The sequence below is a fragment of the Oreochromis aureus genome, linkage group 4, assembly GCF_013358895.1.
Source record: "Oreochromis aureus strain Israel breed Guangdong linkage group 4, ZZ_aureus, whole genome shotgun sequence".
Lineage (NCBI taxonomy): Eukaryota > Metazoa > Chordata > Actinopteri > Cichliformes > Cichlidae > Oreochromis > Oreochromis aureus.
Genome location: NC_052945.1, coordinates 18,612,556 through 18,638,965, shown reverse-complemented (window position 1 = coordinate 18,638,965; position 26,410 = coordinate 18,612,556). Strand labels below are relative to the sequence as shown.

General features: G+C 40.2%; 3 protein-coding genes across 4 annotated transcripts; 1 reads left to right on the top strand and 2 right to left on the bottom strand.

Moving 5' to 3' along the window:
• Positions 1 to 2,011: 2,011 nt before the first annotated feature.
• On the top strand, positions 2,012 to 4,903 carry zgc:161969 (uncharacterized protein LOC569044 homolog). The gene is made up of 2 exons (XM_031730096.2): positions 2,012 to 2,471; positions 2,779 to 4,903. Exons 1-2 carry the CDS (start codon positions 2,280 to 2,282, stop codon positions 4,489 to 4,491), a joined length of 1,905 nt encoding a protein of 634 aa, XP_031585956.1. The 5' UTR covers positions 2,012 to 2,279; the 3' UTR covers positions 4,492 to 4,903.
• Positions 4,904 to 6,133: 1,230 nt separating this feature from the next.
• aimp2 (aminoacyl tRNA synthetase complex interacting multifunctional protein 2) lies at positions 6,134 to 10,277 on the bottom strand. 2 transcript variants are annotated; one of them, XM_039611611.1, is made up of 4 exons: positions 10,117 to 10,277; positions 8,461 to 8,673; positions 7,916 to 8,150; positions 6,134 to 7,016 (listed from the first exon to the last, which is right to left on the bottom strand). In XM_039611611.1, exons 1-4 carry the CDS (start codon positions 10,129 to 10,131, stop codon positions 6,628 to 6,630), a joined length of 852 nt encoding a protein of 283 aa, XP_039467545.1. In that variant the 5' UTR covers positions 10,132 to 10,277; the 3' UTR covers positions 6,134 to 6,627. The 2 variants fall into 2 exon arrangements, with proteins under 2 accessions (XP_039467545.1, XP_031585957.1); XM_031730097.2 differs by having other exon boundaries at positions 10,003 to 10,276.
• An 11,550-nt stretch (positions 10,278 to 21,827) lies between these two features.
• pvalb8 (parvalbumin 8) lies at positions 21,828 to 24,438 on the bottom strand. Its single transcript, XM_031730124.2, has 5 exons — positions 24,238 to 24,438; positions 23,681 to 23,748; positions 22,995 to 23,127; positions 22,351 to 22,460; positions 21,828 to 22,090 (listed from the first exon to the last, which is right to left on the bottom strand). The coding sequence occupies exons 2-5, from the start codon at positions 23,739 to 23,741 to the stop codon at positions 22,065 to 22,067; spliced, it is 330 nt and encodes a 109-aa protein (XP_031585984.1). The 5' UTR covers positions 23,742 to 23,748; positions 24,238 to 24,438; the 3' UTR covers positions 21,828 to 22,064.
• Between the last annotated feature and the right edge of the window lie 1,972 nt (positions 24,439 to 26,410).

Genomic DNA, 26,410 nt, shown 5'->3' with positions numbered 1-26,410 from the left:
AATTGGAACACTTTCGCATGAAACAAAATGATTTGACTTTTTCTTTTTTTAAAACAATCTGCGCCTTGTTTGCGACACTTGGACATTCTCCTCTGATTTCAAAAATCTATGAACATTACCAAACCAAACTCAGAGTCAGCTGTCATAGGGGAAGGGTGGAGGCGGGAGCCTGTGGGAAAGAAATAATGACAGGCTTTGACACAATGGTCCTTCTCTGTGGTGCGCAACTGCCAAACAACCAATTCCCCGCGGAGCAGACCATTAAAAAAGCAATTAGATGCTTGGCGTGTGCGCACACAGCATTCTAAATCACACGGAGTCATATCGGATTTTCCCAAGACGGTCACAGGAAAGCAGGAAGCTGGAACTAAAAAAAAAAAAGTACGTATTGACTGACCAAATCTATGACACCTCCTTAAATAAACCTTTCCCTCCGCTGCTTCTGACTTTGATCATGCACCTGACAAATTGGTTAATTGGATTTGCCCCAAAAAAGCCACTGAGCCCACAGAGTGAACACCAAATGAAAGACATGCTTAATGCATCTCCAGATGGAAGATTTTTTATATCAGCAGGAAAACATTTTAGGAGCATGCTGCTCTGATGGCTTGAACTGGCAAGATGCCTCGGGCTTATGGAAATAAATAAATGCATAAATAAATAAAACAACTCTTGATGGTGCTGAAATCAAGGCAGGTAAGGCAAGCTCTCACATTTGTTTTAATGAACAATTGTGTTTAGAATAGTTTATTCTTCATATTACACAAACTCGGTACAAGTGTGTCTTTACGTTCCCATATGCTGCCAAATGAATGAATGAAATCAACTTGGGAAAAGCACTGAATAAACTCTGTGGTCATTTCAAAAGACTTATGGCGACACTGGACTGCGCTGCATTATACAGAGAGGAGCTTGTGTTGTTATGCTCAGATAAACGAAAGAATAACAGAAACGCCAGTAAAGAGAGCCGTAACAAACAGCATACTGTCGGATTGTTTGGCCAGGCTATATATAATTTTCATGTGTGCCAGCAGAGTGTATTATAAAGCAAATGAAGAGTTTGTGTCATGAGTTGTTTTATTGTTTTATTATATCACGAAAGTGCTCAATAACCTCGTTAAAACACAGAAAGAAAGTTGATGCATTCCTTGCACACCACAGCCAACTGTAAAGCTAACAATTCAAGTTAATTTATATAGAGCCAATTAGTAACAATAGTCCCCTGAATGTGGTTTATACTATTAGGTAAGACACACCCCCCCCCCCTCAAGAATCATGCAACCCCCTTTGACCAAGCACTTGGCAAGAGTGGTGTTTTAACAGGAAGAAACCTCGAGCAGGACCAAGCTCAGGGAGGGCGGCCACCTTTCCAGCTGCTGAAGGAATATGATAAGGACACTAATACAATAGAAAGACAATGGCCCTAAAGTATAAACATGTACAACAAAAATGTACAAATAAGAAAAAAAACAGAAAAGAAAAACTGACAGCTGTTTAGAAATATGCACCTAAAAACAGAAAGTTCGGTGTTGTGAGAGCTCCTGTGGAAACGAATAGGACTCAATTAAAAGTCAGAACAAAGTGGGCTGAATGCCACTTCATACCTTTGCGTTAAATGATGCACGAACATCTGTCTGCCCACTGAATCTGAACAATTTTAAAGGCTGTCCAGACTAAAACAATCCAACAGTTGTGCTTTTGTTGCTGTCGTTTTAGCCTTTCATATCCCCTGTGTGAAACTTGTGATAGGCTGTAAAAGAAAACTGTTCTAAGCTTCTCTTTTTCCCCCCATTAATTTTCTTCGCATGGTTATTTTCTGTAACTGCTTGCGCATTTAATATATTCGGTCTTTCAAACAATGTCTCCATTGATTGCATCGTTTTTTACGTCTGCTGCCTGGTGGTGGCGCCAACTCGCAGAAACACAGAGGGGAAAGGGAGCTGCTGGTGAAAGCGCCACCGTCAACGTAATCAAACGTACAAGGAGCGGACAGTGACGACGCTCTGATGGGACTCGCTTGGGTATGGCGCATGCGTACTTCCGCCAGTGTTCCCATTCCATGCCGTTGCTGCTCTCAGAGCGCATGTGGGGAAGCGAGCTGACGGTGTTGTCGCCTCCTTCTTCGTTTTCTGGGAAGCATCTGAACAAAGGCCTGCCCCTTTTTCATGAGGATTGCTCTACCGCCATCGTTACTTTACGTGTAATCACGATTACTAAATCGGATTACGATACTTTTATTATATTTCAAGGTATCAGTAACAACAGAGACAGAATTCGAAATGGATGCGGATCACCAAGAAACCAGCGGCGAGACCAAATCGGCCATTAATACTTGGCGTTATCGACACCATTTCACGTACAAGGCAGATCAAGGGAAAAATATCATCGTCCAGTGTAATCTGTGCTTGCCGAGGGTTAATCTGCTGTCCACGTCAAAAACCTCCACTTCAAATCTAAAGAAACATTTAGACGTAAGTCAGTCAACCTAACAGCTCTGTGACAACTTCCCGTTCCAGTGTTTGTTAATGTTTAAAAGACTCAATGAATGAATAGCCACCCTCGTGATTAATAACGTTACATTGCAGCTGCATGCTACAGGCGCTGGAGGCTCGTAGTGCTCAACTTCGCTGGAAAGAAAAAAAAAACACAAACAGTCGCTTTACTCTGCAGAAGTGTTCTTAGGATGGTTTTTCAGTGCAATTAAAGTTTATAAAATGTTGGGAAAGTCTATTTAAAGAAAAAAAAAAACCTGCCATGAAATCTTTCTTTGTCTTCTAGAGAACACACTTAGGCTGTGAAGCCAGGCCTGATGCCAAGAGAGGACGGAAAAAAGAGGAATACAACGGCGAGGAAAGCAGACACTGCCAGCTCAAAAAGCTCAAAGCGGAAATCATCTCCAAATGCCTGACCCAGGCAAAGATCGATGATCTGATCTTCAACTTCATTGTGGAGGACTGCCAGTCGTTTTATGTGCTGGAGCAGCCTGGCTTCAGGAAGCTGATTGCCGGTTTAACTGAAGGGCTCAAATCCATGGACAGGGTGACCCTGTTTACTAAGGTGGACCACGGTTTCTCCAAGATGAGGGAAGAGGTGATGTCTAAGCTCAGCAGCATCCAGTACGTGTGCACCACAGCAGACATCTGGACAGCCCACAACAGGAGCTTCTTTGGGATGACCTGTCACTGGATCGATATGGATTCTTTGGAGAGGAAATCCGCCGCCCTGGCATTTGCACGGCTGCAGGGCAGGATCACGTACGACACCATCGCCGGGCGCATACACGATGTCCACGTGGCCTACAATATTGAGAGTAAAGTTCAGACGACAGTCACAGATAACGGCAGCCCCTTCATCAGTGTCTTCAGGGAGTTCGCACTAGACACCCAAGAAAGTGACGACGACATCGGTTTCTACGAGAACGTGAGCACCGTGCTCGAGGGTGAGCCGGAGCAGGACATGCTGCTGTTTCTGCCCACCGTGCAGCGCTGCGCATCACACACCCTGGAGCAGATCGTCACTGATGACTTCTGGCAGGCTGTGTCACAGGGGCCCATGTGCCAGCTACATTACAGTGCCATGGCTAAAGTGTTTGCCATATGGAGCAAATGCCACCATCTCCAGGTCGGGATGGACGCGGCAGAGGAGATAGGAAAGATGGCGCTCGTCGTCCCGACCGTTATACGCTGGAATGTGGAGTACTGTGCCGTGCAGAAGATCGTCTCTCTCACTGAGCGGGAGCTGACGGAGCTCTGCGCTCGCCTCGAGGTCCCACGCTTCCAGCCGGAGGAGATGGCCTTCTTGAAGGAATATGTGACTGTGTTTCACCCGCTCGCATTTGCACTTGAACTTTTCCAGGCGGAGCAGAAATGCTACCTGGGCCTGGTCATCCCAACCGTACTCAGTCTGAAGAACAAGCTAAATGAGCAGAAGGATGCTGCAAAGTACTTCGGCGATGCCGTCAATGCTATTGTGATGGCCATCGATGTGCGGTTCCAGGAGCTGTTCGGCAGCACCGAAGCGAAGATTGCAACCGCGACAACTCCTCAGTTTCGCTTGTGGTGGATGGCGGCCTCCGAGAGGGAGGAGATGTGCGCCCTGCTGGCCTCGGAGGCGTCCCAGATGGATCCCTGCACCGTAACTGAGGCGAACACCAGCCGCAACCTGTCCACCATTGAATCCGAGGATGACTTCTTTAGCTACGGCTCAGTGAAACCGGCCGTCCAGATCCAGCAGCGGGGGGTGTTGGAGGAGATTCGCAAGTATGTAGAAGGAACGGGGAAGAGCCTCGAGTGCCTGCAGGACTTCCCAAGAGTGAAGCAGCTCTTCCTAAAATACAACACCACCCTGCCGTCCACGGCCCCCGTCCAGCGTCTCTTCAGCCAGAAGGGCAACCTGGTGACGTCACAGAGAAACTTTCTGACTGACGACTATTTCGAGCGCATTCAGCTTTTGAGATACAACAGCAACCTGTGCTCTCTGGTCAGCGAGTAAATGGGTTACCGATGGCCGTCTCAGACTTTTAACCGATACAAAATCAAACCATATTGTTTTGAAGTCATCACAGGAGAACACTGAACAATATCTCATTTCAGGCACTTTAGCCCGAATGTGCTTTCTAATATTTATCCACCCTGCCTGTTTTGATTGGCAAAGCATATGTCTCCCACTCCAGAATGGCTTAATGAAAACATCTGATTGACAATCATAGACACTGACACTCGGACTGACAAAAAGCATCTTTATCTGTGCTGTTGTTGTGATTCGATGTAGCCACGGGGTTAAACTGAAGTGATTTTTGTCTTTCAGTTATGATTTTTTTTCTACAGCTGTTCAGTAAGAATGCATCTCCTGTCTGTATATTTTATATCATATATAAAGCGACAAGAAGAGACCTCCCCCCCTCTCCTTTTGTTTGTGTCTCGCCTTTTTTCCCCCTCCCATGAAAACCAATTGCAAGCCACAATTAGATTAGTTACAGAATGACATCAGCTGCCTTATTTACATGCAGCCCCAAACGCGTTCGGCAAACACTCATTGCACTTTCAAACGCGTCCGGGTGTGTTTGTGTGCGAGGAAGATGCAAAGCATGCAAACGGTGAAATTCCAGTGGTGCACATTTCCCCAGTGTATTCTTTGCCATGTGCCCGGATGTCAGCTAAGAGCTTTCGTCTTGTCAGACAGCTGCCTGGAGACCAACAGGAGGCTGTCAGAGAATACAAACACAGGCTCTGTCTGGACCCGAGCTGTCGAAGACATGACACTTTTGAAAATGCAAAAACCAGCCCGCCGAGAGCCTGAAAAACCTTGGGATTTGCTTTCCCTTCGATATATTATTCCTAAATATATTCTCTGAGTGATTTTCTGTGAGTTTGCCTACAGCAGTCACAGAGGATTAAACGGACTTGAAAACTGAAAACCTATTTCTCTTCTGAATTGGGATTCTGTTCCACAGTGCAGCTTCTGATAGGGAGAAAACAGCTCAGACAACTGATTGCAGAGAAAGAACAAGCTGGAGGAGTGTAGATTAAAGATTAAAGCAACAATTCTTTGCTGCTGCAAAGTAAAATGAGACAGAAGTATCTGGAGTTGCACTGAGTTCAGGGGTCTTTGTTTATGGACTGTAGGAGGAAGCTGGGACTACCTGTAGAGAACCCAAGAAGAGTGTGTAAATGTAATAAAGGCTCCATCACAGCTTCTGTTTTGTTAATCTGTGGTTGGATGACACAAAATATGCACTGATCAATACAGGATTTAGGGGCCATAATACTGGGAGTTTGGGGGTTCTCTCTGGGTATGCCACCTTCATCCCACAGTCTAGACACATGCATTTTAGGTTAGTTGCTGACTCTAAATTGGTAGTAGGTGTGAATCTATTCCTGCAGCAAAGAAGTGAGTTCTTGTGGTTTTTTTCGCCCTTTTGGTTCAGTGCACCTCTGTTTGACTGGATATGATAAACATCTGAATAAGGTTGATGAATGACATGCTAGAAAATTATCTTCTGTCACTAAATGTCACTCCTGCCACCTGTTGGACGCAGATGTGCACTTCAGTAAATGCCAGCCGTTTGTCTACTTAAAGTGAAATGGTTTTTGAAGTGATCAAACGGTACAACAAATCAAACCTGGGCACAAACTTTGAAGTAGAAAGTAGAAGTTTTAATGATTTCAGAAAAAAAACAAAACACGAATGGTACAAAGTATTACTTCTGAAAACAACAAGCAATACCCATCACCACACATTAACACACACATTTTTAACAGGGTCGTGTTAGGCACAAAGTGGGTGGAAGGTGTAGAGTGTGTGTGTGTGTGTGTTTGTCTAATAACCTCCGTTAGTATCACTGATTGAACCCATCACCAAACCCTTGTCCATACCATCTCCTCATTCTTCCTCCCTTGCAAAATGCAGCTTTAGAATCTCTCTATAGCATCATGGCAAAAATAAATACCGTTGAGTCACTTTACCCATCTGCCATAGTGCTTCTACTTCATCTGTGTCAGTTCAGTGTTACGCTAGAGCAAGGAAGGAAGCATCAGGAGGTGTTTCAGACATTGCAGGGATGTATTTTATTATTCTAATGCCCTTCTCTCACTTTGCATCTGGTGTCTGGTCCTGGAACAGCCCAAGTCATTTCAGAAGGAGCTTGGCATGGCTGAAGTGGCCCAGGTTCTCGCAAGACTTGATCCAGCGCTGGACGTTAGCCGGAGATGAGGAGGCCGAGCCGCTCTGCAGCACGCAGCAGTAGCAGGCGATATCAGCCAGGGAGAACTCCGGTCCGGATAGCCAGGGGTTGGAACCCAGAGTTGAGTTTAGGGCCCGCAGGACAGCGGATCGCTCTTTGACACTGCCCTCTGCCAGCTGGAAGAAAGCCGTATCCACCCAGCTGTCCACCAGGGTAGCAACAGCGGGGTCAATGGGATAGGGGGCAAGCAGCTTAAAGAGGAAGCGTGCTATGTTGGCCTCACCCTCAATGGGACACATGTTCTTGATGCTAAACTTCATCTGCGGTTTAGGAACTGTGGATGCAGAAGAGAAATGAGGTCATAACTTTTAGACAAATGGTGTCAATATAAAGATGAAAACATCTGCTTTTGTAGGGCATGGGTCTAAAAAGTGAAACCAACACTTAAGTGCCATAAACCCACATTCTTTCTAATGACCAGGAGGGGGCGGCTGTATAAAAAGATTCTATGAAAAGAGTCTGTGGGAACAAAACTCTACTACTCACTTGATCTTTGACCTCAGTAAACACTTTCCTGATAGATTTATGGGTACAATTCTTTTTTTTTTATAGGACATGCTTCTAATTTTCCTAGTTCAAGTTAAGAGTCAAATATACAAAAAAAGCAATGTATGTTGATGGTAAGTCACAATATGGGCGTGCAGCATTCCTAGACTTCACTGCATTAGAAAACTGAGAAGGTGTTTTTGTTTTTGATAATGAATTCATTATCTGCATCTCCTAAATGAAGCATTGCTTCCTAATTACACACTAAAAAAATAAAGTAGCTGAACGCCTACTCAGAAGGCTTTATGTCTGATCGCAGTTGTTTTTGTTTGTTTTAAAAATACCCTGACGTGGTTATGGTAACATAATTGGTTTCATAGTATTAGAAAAACTAGAATTCTATGAAACAAGACACCCACATACTTTCACAAGAAATTACATCCAAATTAAACTATCAGCACTGCCTTGCACCCGCACATCAAAGTGAGCAAGGACACAGGGCCATGTACAATGAACATATGACTACTACTGGATTAGTTTTAGGTTCTTGACTTTCTAGAACTTCTAAGTAGGATTTCTAAACTGTTTCTTTGGAAGAAACCAGAAAAACATCCTCAAGCATGTGTGACTGTTCAAATCTGACACTCAAAACAAGCCTAATGTGCAAAAGTGCCCTGGTGACCTCACCATCTTTCCATATGAGGGTGAAGCCCAGCTGAAACATGTGGCGGGCGTAGCTGTCTGCGTGCCGTGGTCCGAGGCAGGACAGAAGCTGTGGTGGCACACTGGCAACAGAGGAGTGGACGTGGACAGTGGAGAGCACTCGATAGCGCTGACAGAGCAGGCTGTGGAGCACCAGCAAGGTCAGGGGTGGCTGCACCGGGTTGGCGTTTATGACGATATCACGGAGAGCACCGAGATCCTGGTCACATAAAGATAAGCTCTGCTATTATGACACCACTACAGCCTGGGCATACAGGCAATATTCAGTCTATATGCTAAGATAGGCTTCAAGGTAAACTCAATTATAGGCAGGTTGTGCAGGTTAACAGTATTAAAACCTGGAATGCCAGATGAGATGTGATCAGGAAGACGGATAAAGAGATTACTACTACTAGCAAGAAAAGGCAGTAAAAGTAAAGCATTCGGTTAAAATTACCGTCAGTGCGCAGTTTGAAAGAAATGTTGCCGGTGCCGACAAACAAAAGACAATACAACCAAGTTTTTTTTACCTTGCCTAGTACTGTGTCCAGGTCTGTGGTGCTTTTGAAGGTTGTGGAGGACTGGGAGGAGAGGCTGCTGCTGACTGTCAGGTCCAGATCGGCATCAGGGGTCATCACCGTCTTGGCCAAGCCCTCCACAGCTGCTTTCAGCTCATAGAGTTTTCTCATGATCTCATCCTGCCGGGCCTCCAGAGCTTTGACGGCTGGGTCCAGCTCGCCATTCTGAAGCAACACAGAAAAAAACAACACTGAATCTGGCTTAAACCACCCAGTCACATGACCAACTAAGGTAAAGCGAAAAAATAATGGCAACTGCCAGTGCTACCCCTCAGCCAGTCAAAATCATGATGTTCCCGCAGTCACAAAATTTTACGAAAACTTACTCTGACCTCGAAGTCAAGGTCAGTGAGACTCAAATTTGTGTAAGACTTTTAGTAGATGCACCTATGGTACCAATTTGAAGCTCCTATGTCACCTCATTCTCGAGTAGCAATCACTAATAGGTGCTTTGACAAAAAAAAAGAAAAAAGAAAAAAATGGTTCATATTTTGCTATACTTTTAGTATCACTTAAGTTTTTGTTTTTAAATTAACTTTGATCAGTTTTACAATCAAAATGTTGTGGTGACTCAGCTCTGCAGAGGTAAACAGAGCTGAGTGGTTACTCAGTCAGCTATTTTCAAGATAGACAAAGAGTACACATCTATCTGAAGTCTGACTACAAGTTTATTCTTATATGTCTGGTTAAATCATAACACCAGAAACCTCTGAGGACAGATGAAGTTCAAATTCTCTATATGGCCTCAATCTCATCACTTAAACATCATTGAAATGTGCAAAGAAAACATGCTATACATTGATGAAAGCCATGATGTGAGTCATGAATCAACAGAATCGTTTGTGGTCCACTGCTGGAGATGCTGAAAGTGAAAGCAAAAATATTACACTATGAAACTATGGGGGGTTAACAGCTGGTTCTATTGGCCATTTTGGATCTAACCTGGTCCATCCACTGAAATAGTATGGCTCCATGACTATCAACCAAGAAAAATCTATAATCAACCCCCAGTAAAATTAATTAAAATGAAAAGTCTCTATTTAAGATGACTATTCAGTAACACGTAAATATGGGTTTAATATTACTTGCTGGTATATAGCTGTACAGTACAGTGAGTGTACCTCCACAAATGGAGAATGGTCTCAAATAGAGACATAATCCTGATCGATTACATTAAAAACAATGTCAGCAGACTGGAGACAAGCTACCCGAACAGTTTCACTAGTTTATGCCGTTTAATAAGATGCCGGAGACGCGCTGTAGTTGTTGCATCAGCCTAAACTGAGATTACTCATTATCCTGACAAGCTAAGTTAGCTAGCTGCAAGGCTCGGCTAAAGACAGCTCTAGCTAATACCGCGTGCGAGAAGCGCAAACAACGAACAAGGGGAGGAGCAAAGACCAAACGAAGGAGTTAATAATAATAATAATAATAATAATAATAATAATAATAATAAAAAGAATAAAATCAGAACTTCGAAATGTGATTAGTTACCTGAAGCGCGTGTTCGGGGGTGCAGCTTTTTCCTTGCTGCGCGTGGATATTTGGTACCTTGTACATGCAGGTGGGCAAATCAATCTTTATGTCACCCCCACAGATGGGCTTTACCTGGTACATGGGCATGGTGGTGGAGGACAGAGTGTCACAGACAAAAGGCTAAAAACAAAAACCCGGACACACAAGTCTTGTTGACAGGCAGCAGCAGCGGCGGCGACTATCACAGCTCACGGTGACAAGGGAAAGAGGCCGGTGTGACGTCATATCCGATGAAAGCAAAAAGACGTTTTATTTCCGTTTTCTTATTTCATTATTATTATTATTATTATTATTATTATTATTATTATTATTATCATTATTATTATTATTATTATTTTAAAATGCACAAATACTATGGGAACTTCTACTTAAAAAAATGGTCTCCACTGAAATAAAGATTTTTTGCCATCCATAAGCCGAATTTCCAGTTGTTATAATAAACTTCTGACAATGACTCTGCTTGATAACTCAAAATTTCAAGTTATTTTCTCAGTTTCACCTTAATTTGTATTTACGATAGAGGAGAAAGAAGCTTACATATGTTTCAGCTTCTAACAATAAATAAATAAATAAATAAATAGATTCAAAATTTCGACTTACTAAGTCAAACATATGAGAAAATAACATTAAAATTGTGAGATAACAACCCACCACTAAATTTTATTTATTTGTTTTTTTTCCCATAGTTTGCAATAAACGTCATTGTTTTGTTTTTTTATGGTGGATTTCATGAAATAGTAACCAAAGAGCTACTGTCATCATTCATCAAACAAAAATAAAGTATGACAGTGGTTGAATATGAAGAAAAAAGCTAATCAATTAATGTAGAAAATAATTTTAAGAAAAATTAAATATATACTTAAAAAGAGCTTATGTCACATTAATTATAATCACCGCATAAAGAAACTATTTTGAAGGATTTCTCAATGACAGGCTTCAGCTGGTTTACCAGAAGGCCCAGCCATAAATCTATACAAAAGCTGCATTTAAAAAAAAAAAAACTGCAAAAAACTTCCCTAGTAAAATGAAGAGAGTCCAGATTACAATTTTCATCACATATTTAAAATCTGATTGCTTTTGCTGGCAAATGTGGTAATTCAATCTTCTTACCAGCTCCACATATTATTCCAGAGAGACTGCACTGATTCACAATGGAAAACCATTATTCCAGTTTTCAATATCATTTTCACAGAACACATAATTATTCACATCCAAATTAAATCTCAGATATGAGAATTCATCAGATGGCTAAATCTTATTTAGGATATTGAAGCTCATCTCTTTCACCCAAGGAGGGAGAGAGATATACTTTCTTCTCAGCACTTTAACCTCTTCAACAATAAATTCCTCCATAATACTGTTCTTTCTACGGAACTAGGATAGATTATAAATCTGTCGGTATATTTACTATCACAAACCAATTCCTGCTATGCAGAGCTTTCTCAGACCAGGTGAAAACTATTATTGTTGAACTCAGAGAGGCTGGTATGACTTTAAAGATTAATCTTTTATAGCTCTTAACAGCACATTGGAGCAGAAATTTCTCACAGGACACCTCATGTTACAACAGACTGAGCTACAGGCCAAAACCCTTTTAGCTCTTTAATCATCTTTGTGCACAGGTTTATTTGTTTGTTTTTCCAAGTAGTTGATGCCTTTAGTTTTGTATTCTGTTAAGATGATTCCAAACTGCTTCAAAAATGCTCTGGAAAGGACAGTCAATCACTGATAATGTTCCATTGTGTGGTTTAATTTTAATTGCTGAAAAATGAAACAGTTCCCAATCAGATGCTTTCCAGATAGTATTACCTAGCCATGTTTTTATAGCTACGGTTTAATTTTACAGAAGTACAGTTTACTCAGCTTCGAAAATCTTGTTAAATACACCAATATTTGTCTTTTGTACAGAAAATGTGTCCTCAAACATTTAGTCTGTTTATCACTGAGATAAGTAGAAGTCACAAATTATAAGATGTTTGACTAGACAGGACTGTATTAATCTTTTGAGAAGAGTTCTTTTGGTCAGTCTGCATTTTCTGAACACTGTACCCATCCATATCAGAGAGCAGAATACATAGGATATGTTGAAATGCCAGTTAAAAAGATGGCTGAATGATAATCAGTTTTGTCGCCATTGATTTGGTTTTATTCTCCTTATTGCCTTCTTGTTTTCCTTTAGTATGAGTTTCCTGGTATGTCTTTTTCTCTTCTTCTTTCTACCTTTTATTTGTTTTTATAATGTTGATAATATATATTTTTTTGTTTTTAGGTTGCTTTTTCTAATTTTCATCAGACACAACAGATGACAATTAGCCTATGGCTAACTCTGGTGCATTCACAGCAATGGATTAACTGAAGGCCCAGATGCACCTGCCAAATTCTGTTGTGCCCATTTTTCTGCGTGAATATTTCAGAGGTCAGTGTTAAGTTGGCTTAACAAACAAAAAAATGGGTCAGGTACAAGGACTGGACCTGAAATGAGTGAAATGTCCAGAGAAAATACTTTGAAAGAGCTTCAGAAAACCAGAGAACTATTGCTCAAGAATATTTGTAAAAAATTACAAGAAATTCTGGATCCTTGGAAACAAAATATGAAGAAATGATTGGTGGCTCAAGACTTTTGCACAGTACTGAATAAAAACAAAGGTGACAACAGCACAGTAGCTCTTCTTCTTCTAAGAGTTTTACTTCAGTTGGGATTTCTTAATTTTTCTGAGTTGCTTCATAGGCTCTTTCTTCATAGCCACCCATCATCCTTATTCTTTGCCTAATGCTTTCTGAACAGTTTTAACAAAAGTCCAGTTGCTTTTAAATTTTCATGCTTTCTAAAGATCAGCTTCCTTCTCTTTACTGATTCCCCACATTGATGCATATTTTTAAACATGCCCTCCCTTTCCCAACTCCCTTCGCTCCTCTTATCATATCTCTCCTTACATCTTTGTACTTTCTGCACAAGATACAAATTTGATTTAATGTTTGTGTTTCACAAAAATGATAACAGTGTCTGGTGGGAATTTCCCCCATGATGAAAACGGAATTGTTTAAGTTCTCAATCTGCTAATAATCATCTCTCCAAAAGTTGATTCTGTTCATCTGGACGTAGCGTTTTCAGTGGGAGATTCTCTAGGTTTGGATAGACCTAGTGAGCTACTATAGGCCTCTATGAGTATTTTCCTTTCTCTTACTTCAACTATGAATTTGAATGTGACCAAATTCACTACAGATTGAAAACATCTGACGTTCTTTGAATCAATCCAGATAACTGGCAATCGATCCACTGCTGAACCAATTAGCTCTGTTTATATATTGTTTGACTCCTCTGTGTATAAGCACTATAATTCCTGTCCCCATCATTGTAGTATTCTTTTATTTAGGTCTTGTTTCATTGCTTAAATTGATCTTATAAAGTTCCATGTACACACAAGTATTTTCAAGCATCTCTACTGATGTTACACTGGTCAGAATAGATATTACTTATTTAAGGTACTTAGTAATAAATATGACTGTTATTCTAACCAAAGTTGTTATTTGATCTTCTCAATAATCAGTAAATAATCTAGACTGTGCCACATCAGATTAAATCCACTTGTTCTGATATGCAGTAGAGGGCGCCATGGTATAATTTCTCATAGAAGTTTACGCAGGTGGTCAGAAGCCAACAGACCAGCTGCTCATAATGTTTTGACTAATTAGGCTACAGAAATATATGCTGCAGATCCTTTCAGTATCCATAAGTGTTTATTCAAGATCGTTTACACACTTTTTTTTTTTTTAACTTAAAATGCCTAAAAAATAACACATCTATCTATCACTGGTGTAAATTTAAATCATCATTACAGTGATTTTACAGTAAGCTGAATGTATTTCAAAAATACAGTAACATTTTGTTAACAGCAAAGCATTCTGGGACCTGCAGAAGAACTAGAGGATGAGGCTGGGTAGAAAAAGGTTCTGGGCATCTCTGCCCATTATGTAGGACTTAAGTGTGTGCCTGTCTTTGTCATTCCTCTGCCTATCCTTTCTCTCCCTCTTTGTTCTTTTAAACCTATACTCATTGTTGTTGATACTGCTACAGATCAGGACCTGGACCTGGTGTGCTTTACGTGTTAAGAAATGTATTGAAGAGATACACTTTGTGCCATGTTTTTGATCTTTGCCATGTTGGTTTGTTTCTAAAATGTTGGCCACACTCTCTCGTTTGCTTCTTGAATTATTTTAGGGATTCACTGATATAAATGCTAAATATTTGGCCTTGTTGGCAGATTCTGGTATATCATGCAATATCAGAATACTTTATTAATCCCAAAGGAAATTATGTAATAACAAATTTATTTAGTATCCATGCAGAAGTTTTTATTTTGTATTGCATGAAATTTGCACTTGCACTCAAAACATTTAAAAAGAGCTAGAAAAAAAAGCTGAAACAGACATTTTGTTTTAACATTGTTGTCAGCCTAGAATTTCACAATCAGTGCATCCCTGGTTTTATCACTGAATTGACCAAGATGTTTAAAAGGCTCATGTTCATGCTCAATTTGTATTTCTTGATTGTTCTCTTAACCAGTATGTGACATTTTTAAATACTGTATACGGAATTATCAACCCCACATATAGATGAGCCACCAAAGTAATGTCTCTATGCATTTCTGTCTTTCTTTCTTATTTGGGAAAAGATTTGATTGATTTACTATTAAACAGATTCCTCTGTTATTTTTAAAGTCCAGTTGATGATAACCACTTGCCACCAACCTGTTACATTTAATGTTTCCTCACTAGTAGGATTGCAGATGGCCGTGTTAGGTTTTTCCACTTATACAGTACAATTATGTGGGAAATACAATTGTTGTTTTTAGGAAAACATTATTAAGACTGTTAATATGTCTGTGAATGTAAACGTTATCTTTTAAATAAATGTTAACATTTAAAAAAAATGTTACAACACATATGGGACACTTATAGATATGATGAGTATCAAGTATTTTTTATGTCAACTACTACATTTTGACATTATAATTTATTGAGGAAATTACACTATTACTGTAAAAATCTGTATATCTAGTTGTACAGTACAACTAGATATATACTGTAAAAGCGCAAAATTACTGTAAAAATAGTCTAAAAACAGACTCACTAAATGCATACTGCAGAATTTACACTAATATTTTTTTAAATGCTGTAAATAGAACATTGTACTAAGAAAAATACAATATCCTCCCGTAAAACAAAATAGTAAAAAAACTGTCAAATAAATTATAGTAGGGTGACTACATTTTGCAATATGTCCTACTGGCAACACTGATGATAGGATTTTTACTGTAAAAGCTTTTCTTACAGTCTATGTATCTATAAATCTTAAACTATTTGTTAAACATTTTAATGTTATGTTTTCACATTTCTAAATGTCACTCAGTGAAGTTGAGCCAAAGTACAAATGCTATAAATGGTTGTGGTTTTCTGTCCTGTATTGTATAGTGATTGGAGTTTTACATTTTGGTGAAACAAAACAAAACAAAACAAAAACAAACACCCAGTGTTTACTGTACAACAATTCAGCAATATACTAATGTTACATAGCTTTAAATCTATCTTTTAAATTGTCCAAAGCATCAATTTTTATGGAGAATTTATAAATATTCTTACTAATGTTGCACTGTTTTTAGTATTTTTCTGCAGTTCCTAATTGTTCCCTGCATACAGGAATCTTTGGCATGTAGTTCATGCCGAAGATTAGCTATTAGCCAGAGTAAAAGCGAGATTGACAACACTATAAGAAAATGATTAGAACTTTTTGCTTTGTGTCAATATGTGAATATGTGAGTGCTATGTGTTGTTTTCTTTTTTGTATTTGTGTCATTCGACACCAGGATCTTTGTAATCTCAGGTGACCAAACAGCTAAAGAAAAAATAAAAACAGCTTTATTCCTACAGCAGTAAACCTGTGAGCAAAATCAATTTGCTCAGTCTAGCCAGTGTCATTCGATCGCAGGTGATCTTTTGCGTCAGTAAAACCTAGCAATACAATCCATTACCAGGAAGCAGTCGAGGAGCCCACGACTTTGACGCATACCAAGCTTCTCCTTTGACTTTTCCCCTTGCAGTCACCTTCTTCACTGTCACCTCTCTGTCAGAGGAATCTTCTTAGTACTGTTTCACGCATGAGTCACATCCTTTCCTCTCCAGCCACTGCCCCCAGAGACAGTTAATGAAAAACCGCACGATTGAGTTTAATGTTGCAACTACTTGTTAATCCTGAATAATTCACTATTCGCTGAAGTCTGGCAACAGAAAGGGAAGAAGGAGTAGAGTGTTGAGGTGAAGGAGTGGGGTGGTATTGAGGCAAACCTGGCACTAATCCTGATGTAATAGTCAGATCTGATGACCTATAAGACCTGAGCTCGAAATTGAGACTATAGTCTCTCCTGTTCAGAGGAGGAACTGAAACCTGACAGTTCACAGTGGTTCTCTAAGTCATGTTGAACAAGGGAGTCTGTCAGGCTGTAGATAGTATGAGATTAAGGTAGGTGCTGTCATATACTTAGGCCCAGTCCTACTGAGCAGCTGACAGTGTTAAACAACGAGTGAATGAAGAGTTGGCAATGATTGCTTCGAGTTGCTTATGATAACAATTTTTAAATGTAGTGCATGGCTTTCAGAATAGGGGTGCATTTAGGTCAAAGAACAAATCAATCATCTCATAGCATCAGTTCTCAATTTTTGGGGCTCCTTAGAAGCAGAAAATTTACAAATTAGGATACAGGATAAATTTCAGTAAACTAAAGTTAAAAAACTCTTGCTTGGTGGTCTTCCCCTCAAAAATCACATGAATTCAATTTAGTTTCACTCAGTGCTTTTCCCATGGTTGTCCAGGTCCAAGCTGTAGTGAGTATGACTGTGCGGAGAGGAGGATTTAACCAAGAATCACAGACTTTTAAAAGGACAAAATAATACAAAAGGATCAGCATATAAGCAATAATTTATGGGTGTATAAGCTGTAAAAAAAAAAGTCATCCAAATTTCAGTTTCAGATGCAGACATAAGCACTGTCTGAGTTTCTGGATGTGTTTTTGGATGTCTTTTTTTTTTTTTTTTTTTTTTTTAAAGCTGATTGGTATCTACTGACACTTACGGATGTTGCAATGTGTTTACTAACCAAACTCCTACGCACAAACGTTCTTTATTGGGCCTCTAGGTTTGTCCTGGATCACAGTCGTCACCTTATCTCATTGTGCCTTCTTATTTGAAAAGGTCTGCAAAGTACCTGTCTACTTCTTCATGACAGCCATTAATCAGTCTGAGGATGCGTCAGCACATGCAACAGCTGCTCAGTGGTTTAAACAGGGTGTGGCTTTTAGTTCAAATTGCACACTTGCCTTATTCTAGCTAACAGACACACACCTTAAACTATATTTTAAATCTGATTAACATAACTGCTAATCAGTTATGTGAACTGTGGATGGAAATAAATTCGAAGAAACCACCTTCCTCTAAAGAAGCCGCACAGAGACATCATGAGTAGAGGCTTAGAAATAATGCTTGTTGGGGAACAGAGGGAATGCTGTCATCCCCTGCATTATGGATAGAGTTCCTCCACAGAGCTCACAAAGCCCATTCAGTCATCCTAACACGGCGGTTAAATCTTTTACGATGCACCTCTTTGTACAAACTATCAGGTAGCAACATCTCTGATACCTTCAAGTTCTAAAAGACTGGGGATGAGTCAAAAATGCGGACAATATTTTTCACAGCAGAAGCTGGACATCCTGAAGATATTTGCAGGGTTTAGTGTCTCTGGTTTGCCCAAGTACATCAGGTTGTTTTCAGTTGAAGATGGGGTGCACATTAAAGTTTCACACAGACTTAATAAGTAAGGTGAGCCTGACACTCCTTTCTTGATATGAGTTTTTGGTGACAATGAAGCGAGGGCATCAATTATTGAGGTGCCATACAGACAAGCAGGCTAAGCCTATGTGTCCATCCCAAAGGGCTAATCCAGGCATAATGCCAGGTACAGTAGTGGCAGACACGCAACGGTTTAAACAGCTAAAGCAACTTTGCTTGCTTACTTTATTTCATCTGGCTATGTCATCTGATTTTGTTTGGTATCTTAATCTTAACATGTCAGTGGCAGGATCATTTCCAGGATTTTTTTTTAATTATATCACATTAAAACTGTTTTATATTGAACATCATTTTTACTATTTTTACTTTTACATAAGTAAAAGCCATACGTTTAGCATAAAGAACATAAAGTCCTCATTATACAGAATGTATATCACTTTAATGTTGCAGCTGGAGAGGGTTTTACTTAGTTATATGCTACTGTGTTTAGTTAGGTGCAAGTGGTCAGCTGCTTGTTAAAGCAAATATCTAATCACCCAATCACATGGGTGCAACTAAGTCCATTTAAGCATGTAGTCATGGACAAGACGACCTGCTGAAGTTCAAAGTGAGCATCAGAATGAGGGAGAAGGGTGATTTTAATTATTTTTTAAATATGAATGTGCTGTGGCTGTTAGTGCCAGATGGGCTGGTGTGACTATTTCAGAGACCACTAATCTGGGATTTTCCCAAATAGCTGTTACAGAGTTTAAAGAGAATGGTCCAAAAAGAGAAAAGTATCCAGTGAGAAGCAGTACTCTGTGTGAAAATGCCTTGTTGATGTCAGAGGAGACCAGATTGGTTCAAGGTGGAAGGGAGCAGTAACAAGTAACTCCAGTCTTGAAGCAGATGGGCTACAGCAGCATAAGACCATACCAGGTGTCCCTCCCATCAGCTAAGAACAGGAAACTGAGGCAAGAATTTGCACAGGTTCACCAAAATTGGACAATAGTAGATCAGAAATATGTTGTCTGATTTGATGCACCCAATTTCTGCTGCGACATTCAGATGAAATAGTCATTTGGCATGGACAACATGGGTTTCGTGTTGCTTTAAATTATGTTTATTAGTTTGGTGTTTTGTGCTGTTTGCCCATCAACAGATCATGCAGCAAAAGGAGATTTAAATGTGTGTGCGATACATCTGAATATTAGTTTCAACTCTTGAAAGATGATAGTGCTGCCAAAAGAACATCAATCTGCTGCCGTTTGCCATTTTTTCCTATTCTCCCCTCTCTCTCAGCAAAACACATCTCCATATTTTGCTTTTCATCCCTCTGCCCTTGAGTCCTCGTAATCTGCGTGTCACATTATCTTATAGTGCTGTCCCACACTAGCACATCCAGCAGTCAGCGTCTACCTGTTGGCTCACATTTCCTTCCTGTTTACCACTCGCAGCTGTTGACCTGCAGGGGTCACAGCTTTATTGTGTGTCCCTTGGCTTATGTTACCCACTGGCTTCCCCAACCTTGTCCCGCAATCAGCCATCATAGTCTGCCCTCCATGCCACCCCCCGTCTGCAGAGATGAGAATTCAAATCTGATAACAGCAGCTATGGGTAGCCTACATGATAATTTAATTAAGCGCTGTTGTGCTTGTACAGTGCTCGTGTCACAATACAGTATGTCTGCTGATGTGTTTGCTTAACACACACAATTGTGCATTTATCCAGTTAAATTCCATATTGGAGTGATGTCAAGGTTATATTTTTTTAAACTTTGCACAGTTTATAATACTTGTAAATGTTATGTTCAGAATCGAATTTAAAATTGTCTTACTCCGATACAAAATCATGAATAATCAGGCCACATCATGTCTTAAAGACCTCCTAGGACATTATTATCCTATCGGAGTACTCCACTGTCAGGCTGCAGGATTAGTTGTGGTTCCTAAAGTTTTCAAAAGCCCATCTACTGTAGAGACATCCCCCAGTTTGGATTCAGGAGACAAACACCCTCTCTACTTTTGAAACTCATTTTTGATAAAGCTTATAGTTACGGGTAGATCAGATGACCTTGAACCCTCCCTTAGTTATGCCACAATAGACTTATACTGCTGGGGGCTTCTTATAATGGGCTGGACATTTCTTCTTTACTCATCTGTTTTCACTCCCTATGTGTTTATACACCAAAACTGCTTTCATTAGTTTATTATTAACATCTGGCTCTTTCTCGCTTTTATCCTGTCTCTCTCTGCTCTCTTCTCTTTTCCCTCACCCCCAACCAGTCATAGCATTCTTCCTGTTAAAAGGGAGTTTTTTCTTACCACTGTTGCCAAGGGCTTGTTAATGTGGTTGTTGGTGTTTCTTTCTAATATTGTAGTGTTTTTATCGTTATCATTCATGAGGCTACGTTGTGAGTTGACAGTATACAAAAAAAGCTGAATAAAACTGAATTGAATGCAGTGGTTGATTTCTTATTTCCTTCATGTGTATCAATCTAACCTTCAAATGTTTCCTTTTAGCACACTTTTACCTTTTTGTACTACACATATGCCAAAAAGTACTGCAGATTAACACATTTAATTCTGGACTTAACTATTTTGTTTATCTCGTTATGTTTTTTTCTTCCAAGCTCTGTACTGATTGGTCTTGCAAGTGTAGTTTTAAATTGCATGGCCTTGAGGGCTTGGTTTATTCTGATACTGTGTTTATTCCTATTAAACTGTAAGTGTCCCTGACTTTAGAAGAACAGGTCTGTATGAGTCCAGTAGAGAAAGAAGGAATAAAAAGCTTTTGTTGCAACAAAACCTGTGAATCAAGCATCTAAATGTGTGACTGCATGACTACATTTGTGACTGTGACATCAAGCTAATGCCAGAGTAGGCCCCATACTGTGGTTCGGAGTGGCAGGTGTCTGCTGTAATAATAGGTTCCCCCTGTAATATACACATAATTAAAATGATACTAATGCGGAAGCCCTGAAAAAAAAATTGCTACTCTGTATTTTGGCGCCGCTAGTGGGCCGGAGAATAGTGAGGTGGCTGTTAGTTTTAATCCCCCAAATCCTGTAAGTGCAGAGAATGAAAAATCAGTGTGCTATTTAAAGTCTTCAGGGTGTAGGGGTTGTGATGGTGCTTGTAAGGTGGCCAGAGTTCTGTCTGAGAGCTTGGCAGGTTGTCCCACATCTAAAGTGACTATTCTCATTACCCATTGGCTTCAAATGAACGTGCACCAATGAATTTGTTTAGCAAATTTCTGTGCTTATTTAAAACTGGTTGTTTGCTTGCTATCTGTGTCTAATCTCTTGATTTTAGCTGATGTATCGCATATTATGTGCAGCAAGTGCAGTGTTTTGTTTGCCTAGCCTGAGCAGCACCAAGGTGCAGCTGGGTTTATTTGCAAAGCTGAGGTCAGGTGTCACCCAATCCAACCACGGTGACACTCAGGTGGTCATCAAGGACACCTCTTCTGGTTTCTCCCTGTGTTAGCTCTATGGTTCTAAAACTCTCTCTCTCTCTCTCACACACACACACACACACACACACACACACACACACACACACACACACACACACACACACACACACACACACACACACACAACTACGGTGGTACTGTACATACAGTGTTTGTGTCAGTTCTCATATACCTGACACTGAGACTGTCTGTCTCATTTACTGCTGTGATCAGGGTAAGTAAAGATTTAAAGGGCACCTCCAAACTGTAAATGAAATAGTGTAAGTGGGTGTTTATGTGTGTTGTGTCCATACAGGTATGTGTATATGAGTTAATTAGAGCTCTTCTTATGCATGTAAAATATTTCAGTGCTTGAACTGCTTATGCAATATTTTGGAGGTACTGTTCTTGCAAACCTGCACTGTGACATCCCAAAGCAGAGGACATACTGAAACACACCGAGATCTGCACTTGTTTATAAATAATGAAAAGAAATGCATGACCTGGATTTATTCTTTTATTTTTCTCTGTAATTTGTTAATTTGCACATTTATTTGAACAATACAGCTTTAGACTCTATCTAGAAGAAAGCTATTTAAAAATAAGAGAAGAACATAGATGTCTTTGGACCATTCAGGTTTCATCTAACTAGCGGGAAAAAAGTTGACTACAGTAAAAGCCCCTGAAGCAGATGGATAAGGGTGGCAGGGGGGGGAAATCTAGATGGAGTGATGGAATCCAGCTGTTTAGGACAAGACCATGGCTTGGAACTCTGTTGAGGAAAAACATGGATCAGTAAGATGTATCTCAGTGTAACTAAAATATGTTCATTTTCCTTGCAGCGACTATTGTGATCTTATACCAGAAGAGAGAAACAGTTTGATGGCATAGATGTAATATCAAAGTTAACAGCTTGCAACTGACTCAAATGTATAGCCAGTTATAAACCTAAAATCACAAATGTTCTTGAAAAACTGTGTGCAAGCATGCAAATTCAGGAATTATATGTCAAATAGGTATGAATTGCCTCACCATCTGCTCCAATCATTCCGTCGCTATCATCATCAGCAGCACTCAGGAAGGCCTTGGTCTCCTTATCTGTCAGAACACGAGCCCCGGGACAAAACCTCTGGAGGAAAAACCTGGTAGGCACAAACAGGGACAAACACAATCCAAAGGTAGAGTCACTCCTCAATGACAAATGGATAAAAGGCAAAGTAAGTGAAAATGTTGCTAGTTTTAATGCAAACGTAGGCCTATCACACTGGCTTCAGTCGTCAGCCTTGGATGCTGCACTGTGTGGTATCCTGCAGCCACAGCACCCACACTTTAAGACGTACCTTATATTAACATTGTCTCGTTGTGCTTTAGGTTTGCTTTTTGCATCTGTCTTTTACTGAGGGTTGGTAAAAATGTGTGACTGTAGTGCTGCATTGTTCAACTTGAATATATTTTCCAGAATATTATAAATTGCTCTTGCAGCTTTCATGTCAGCCTTCCAAAGTTTGATAGATTAATGCTGCGGCGCATCCTCTTCTCTAAATCTCTCATGTCTCTAAAACGATAAATGCACATGAATTTGATTTTGCTTCGAGGAAGACAGTTGAACTGCTTCTTCTGTTAAATCCTGTGTGCACTAAAGGGGGGGGAAGTTGCTGAACTCTCTTCTCACTCACTTGAGCTCTTCTTCCTCAATAAAGCCACTGGCATCGTTGTCCAGGATCCCAAAAACTTTCTTTATTTCCTGAGGGCTCTTCTTGGTGAGGCCACACATCTGGAAAAACTTCTTAGCACAGAAGGAGTCTGGAGCTGGAGAAATAAATCACAGTGAGTTTGGTGGACAAAGTCTGCCATCCATTCATTAAACTGACTTAAACATGTAAATACCAATATATGAATGAGTAATGTCTGGTATTTTTCAATAAACTGGTATTAAAGCAAAGTTGTTATAATACCTGCAAAGCCTCAGACTATTTGTGTGACTTTAAATTACAGACACATGATAACATACAACCAACAAGGTATTATTAAGTATGATATAAAACACGTAATCTGCTTATTCAGGGTACACATCATGAGGAAAATCACAGTTTCAAATGTTGTATCTTTATTTTATTTTTTGCAAGCTGGGAGGCCAGTTACTGTGATCTTTAACTTTTATATTTTAGATATTTTCTGTGCATTTATGTCAAGACTTTTTATGTCTTCCATTTATGGACTTTACACATAGTTACTTGCACATATAAATATATATGTGTGTCATTGTATTCTGTTTATGTTTTTATGTGTGTGGGCTTTTAAATGTAAATATATCAGGGGGAGAAAATCTCCATACTGTAAACATATTGGTGGAAAACGATACCTTGGCAGTCCTTGATAGCACTGTCGATGGCATCAGCAGAAAGGATAGATGAGAGCGACATTTTATTCCTGCAGGAGGAACAGCCATGGTGAATTATTAACATTAAGCCAGGTGCAGTACAAACCTTCTAAGCTGACACTGACTGACAGACAGACTGGCAAAAGATGCCCTAGTGGAAACACTGTTACGGAGAAGTTACTGAAAAGTACGGCATGGAGTTAACGGAACAGCATCCTTACACAATAAAAGTCTTCGATTTTAAAGAGTTGTAAAAAGACCGTAAAACTTCGATAGGTTTTCTCTTTGCGACCTTTTTAAGCCACTCAAGCAGCCTACCACAAATTAAAAATGATCAAATGAACTTTTCGCTTCTCGCTTTGCCCTCGTTTCCCCGCCACCTACGGCGAGAGTCAGTCACAACTTTTACGCACGCAATTATTTGCCCTGTCACTCAACTAGGCGAACACACAAAAATAAAAAAAATTTATCTCACACAAAACTTTTCAGTTTTTTTTAAAAGCAGTTAACTTCCTGCCCGACTTCGCGCAGCAACTCACCGTGTTAAGGGGGTTTTCTCCCAGGTAGGCGATCCAGCAGAGAGATGAGGTTATGTGGTGGCTGCTGTCCGTTAAGACGGATTTATATAGGTCTGATTGCCGTGACAATGGGGATTGCTTGAGTTACCCGTCTATGGATCAAATTCTAACTGCCCGCCCCTGATCCAGTTTCTCGGCTAACTAATTAACCTTTACTACTTATAACGCCCAGGCGCAGGGAAACCGGAACGCGGACGTCTGTAACGCCCTTGTAAATAGCATATTAATTTAAGAACGCTTTCTTCTTCCCATCCTCCACTCCCTCCTTTCATCCCAGCGCCCCTCCTCTCACCTCCGGGATTATACAGTATACAGTAAATGCTGCTTTTCTCCCTCTCGTGCTGTTTCTGAGAGGGTGCACATCCCACCCTCTCATGCACATATCCTTTTACTTGCAGCAGTCCCCAAACACCGTAGTCCTCTGAAAATGTGCTCTTTTCATGACATCTGAGTAAGTATGGGAATGCCAACGTTAAAAGTCTGTTTTGCTGTAGTCTTGCGCAAGGACCACGTGTCTTATGTTATCTTAGCTTGTTTAAAGCAAAATAAGAGTTCAAGAGAAAGATGATTTCAGAGATCAACACCTGAACGACCTCTGCAGCTGATGCTCTGCAGTCTGTTCACATGTATGTCTCATGGGGTCATGCTAAATGGGGCTCAGATCATCTCCAGTAAAATCTACTGCGACCTCAAACACATGCTCAGAAGTGAATGTCAGGGAGGCCGGTGCTTTCTAACCTTCAGAGCGGCTGATACGGGGGTGGGGGGGCAAGTCTCTCTGAACTGCTTTGTCAACTGCGCTGATTAAGGCACTGGAGGTCATCCCCCTTCTGCCACTATCCCGCGACAATGAAGGCACAGGGGCGTAATAATCGGGGGCCCAATGACAGGAGTGACCCATGTAAGCCATAAAAAGAGAGTTTTCTTTGTTTGTTTTTTTAAATAAAATTATTTCTAAAAAGAAAAAGAAAGAAACGAGGGAAAACAAACTGAGGGAAGTCGGCTGTTAACACATATTTTTAAAAGAAATGTGAGCAGAGCACAACTATCAGATTAAGAATGATTTAGCTGTCAGCAGCTACTAAAGACGGTGAGCCAATGTCAGGTGTGACCCTATATCAGAATGACCCAGCACAACTTAACACCATGAAATGCATGACTCTTTCAGAAACAGCCAGCGAGCGTAGCAGCAGCAGCAGCACTCTCCAAATGACGTAACACAAGGTGAGCTCACATGGTGGCAACTAAAAGTAATTCCAAGCAGTCATTTGTATTGACATCCATACCAAGGTACTGTAATTTTAGTATTGCTGTTTCGTAAACATAAACAAGTTTAGACACTTGCTTAACCATTCATAATTACCAAGATAATATGGTGTGCCTTGATGATAATGGCTGAGGGTGAAGAGAGGGAGGAAAATGAAGGTTGCTCTGAGGGTGATGGGGAGGATGGGCACAGAGGAACATGGTTGAAAAACTGAGGGCAAGCAGAAAATGTTTTGCCCGAGCAGCTCACTAATCAGTAGAGAGGAACAATTGTTTGGAGACTGGCCAGCAAGGGTGTAGAAAAAGCAGGTATAACCAAAACAGCACCCAAGATATGGAGGAGAAACCATTACCAAATTATCTTCAGCATGCTGAGTCAGCCAAAAGGCTAGAAAATTAGAACTTTGGCTTATTTAGATTGAGAGCGCACAAGCACTGCACATAAATGCTTCAGTAATATCAATAAATAAATACTTAAATAAAAATGAAAAACATAAACTTAAAAAAATCAAGTAATAAAATTATGCAAATGAAATTTTAACATAAAAATAATAATGATAACAAATATTAATAATAAAAGAGACACACAGGGGAAAATGAGTTAAAATTAGTCTGAACCTGAAAAAGCTGATGAGGAGACCTATGTTTTCTGCTGGGATTTAAATCATGTAAGTGAGGTAGATGACCTAATCTGATGAGGGAGATAAGTCCAGAGTTTTGGAGCTGCCCCTGAGAAAGCCCAGGTAGGCAGTAAGAGCCATTTGGGATTCTGGAATTACTAAAAACTGCTGATCGCTGAAAGAGAGTGGCTTGAAACATGGAATTGTAAAAACGATAAAGGACCCACACACACAGCATTGTAGGTTGA

Excerpts from the sequence above, each read along its gene's own strand:
- zgc:161969 (XM_031730096.2), top strand. The coding sequence starts at position 2,280 with ATGGATGCGGATCACCAAGAAACCAGCGGCGAGACCAAATCGGCCATT. Across the intron at positions 2,472-2,778 it reads ATCTAAAGAAACATTTAGAC|AGAACACACTTAGGCTGTGA; the intron begins GTAAGTCAGTCA and ends TTTGTCTTCTAG.
- aimp2 (XM_031730097.2), bottom strand. The coding sequence starts at position 10,131 with ATGCCCATGTACCAGGTAAAGCCCATCTGTGGGGGTGACATAAAGATT. Across the intron at positions 8,674-10,002 it reads CCCCCGAACACGCGCTTCAG|AATGGCGAGCTGGACCCAGC; the intron begins GTAACTAATCAC and ends GTGTTGCTTCAG. Across the intron at positions 8,151-8,460 it reads TGGACACAGTACTAGGCAAG|GATCTCGGTGCTCTCCGTGA; the intron begins GTAAAAAAAACT and ends TTATGTGACCAG.
- pvalb8 (XM_031730124.2), bottom strand. The coding sequence starts at position 23,741 with ATGTCGCTCTCATCTATCCTTTCTGCTGATGCCATCGACAGTGCTATC. Across the intron at positions 22,461-22,994 it reads ATTGAGGAAGAAGAGCTCAA|GTTTTTCCTCCAGAGGTTTT; the intron begins GTGAGTGAGAAG and ends TGTGCCTACCAG. Across the intron at positions 22,091-22,350 it reads CGGAATGATTGGAGCAGATG|AGTTCCAAGCCATGGTCTTG; the intron begins GTGAGGCAATTC and ends TTTCCTCAACAG.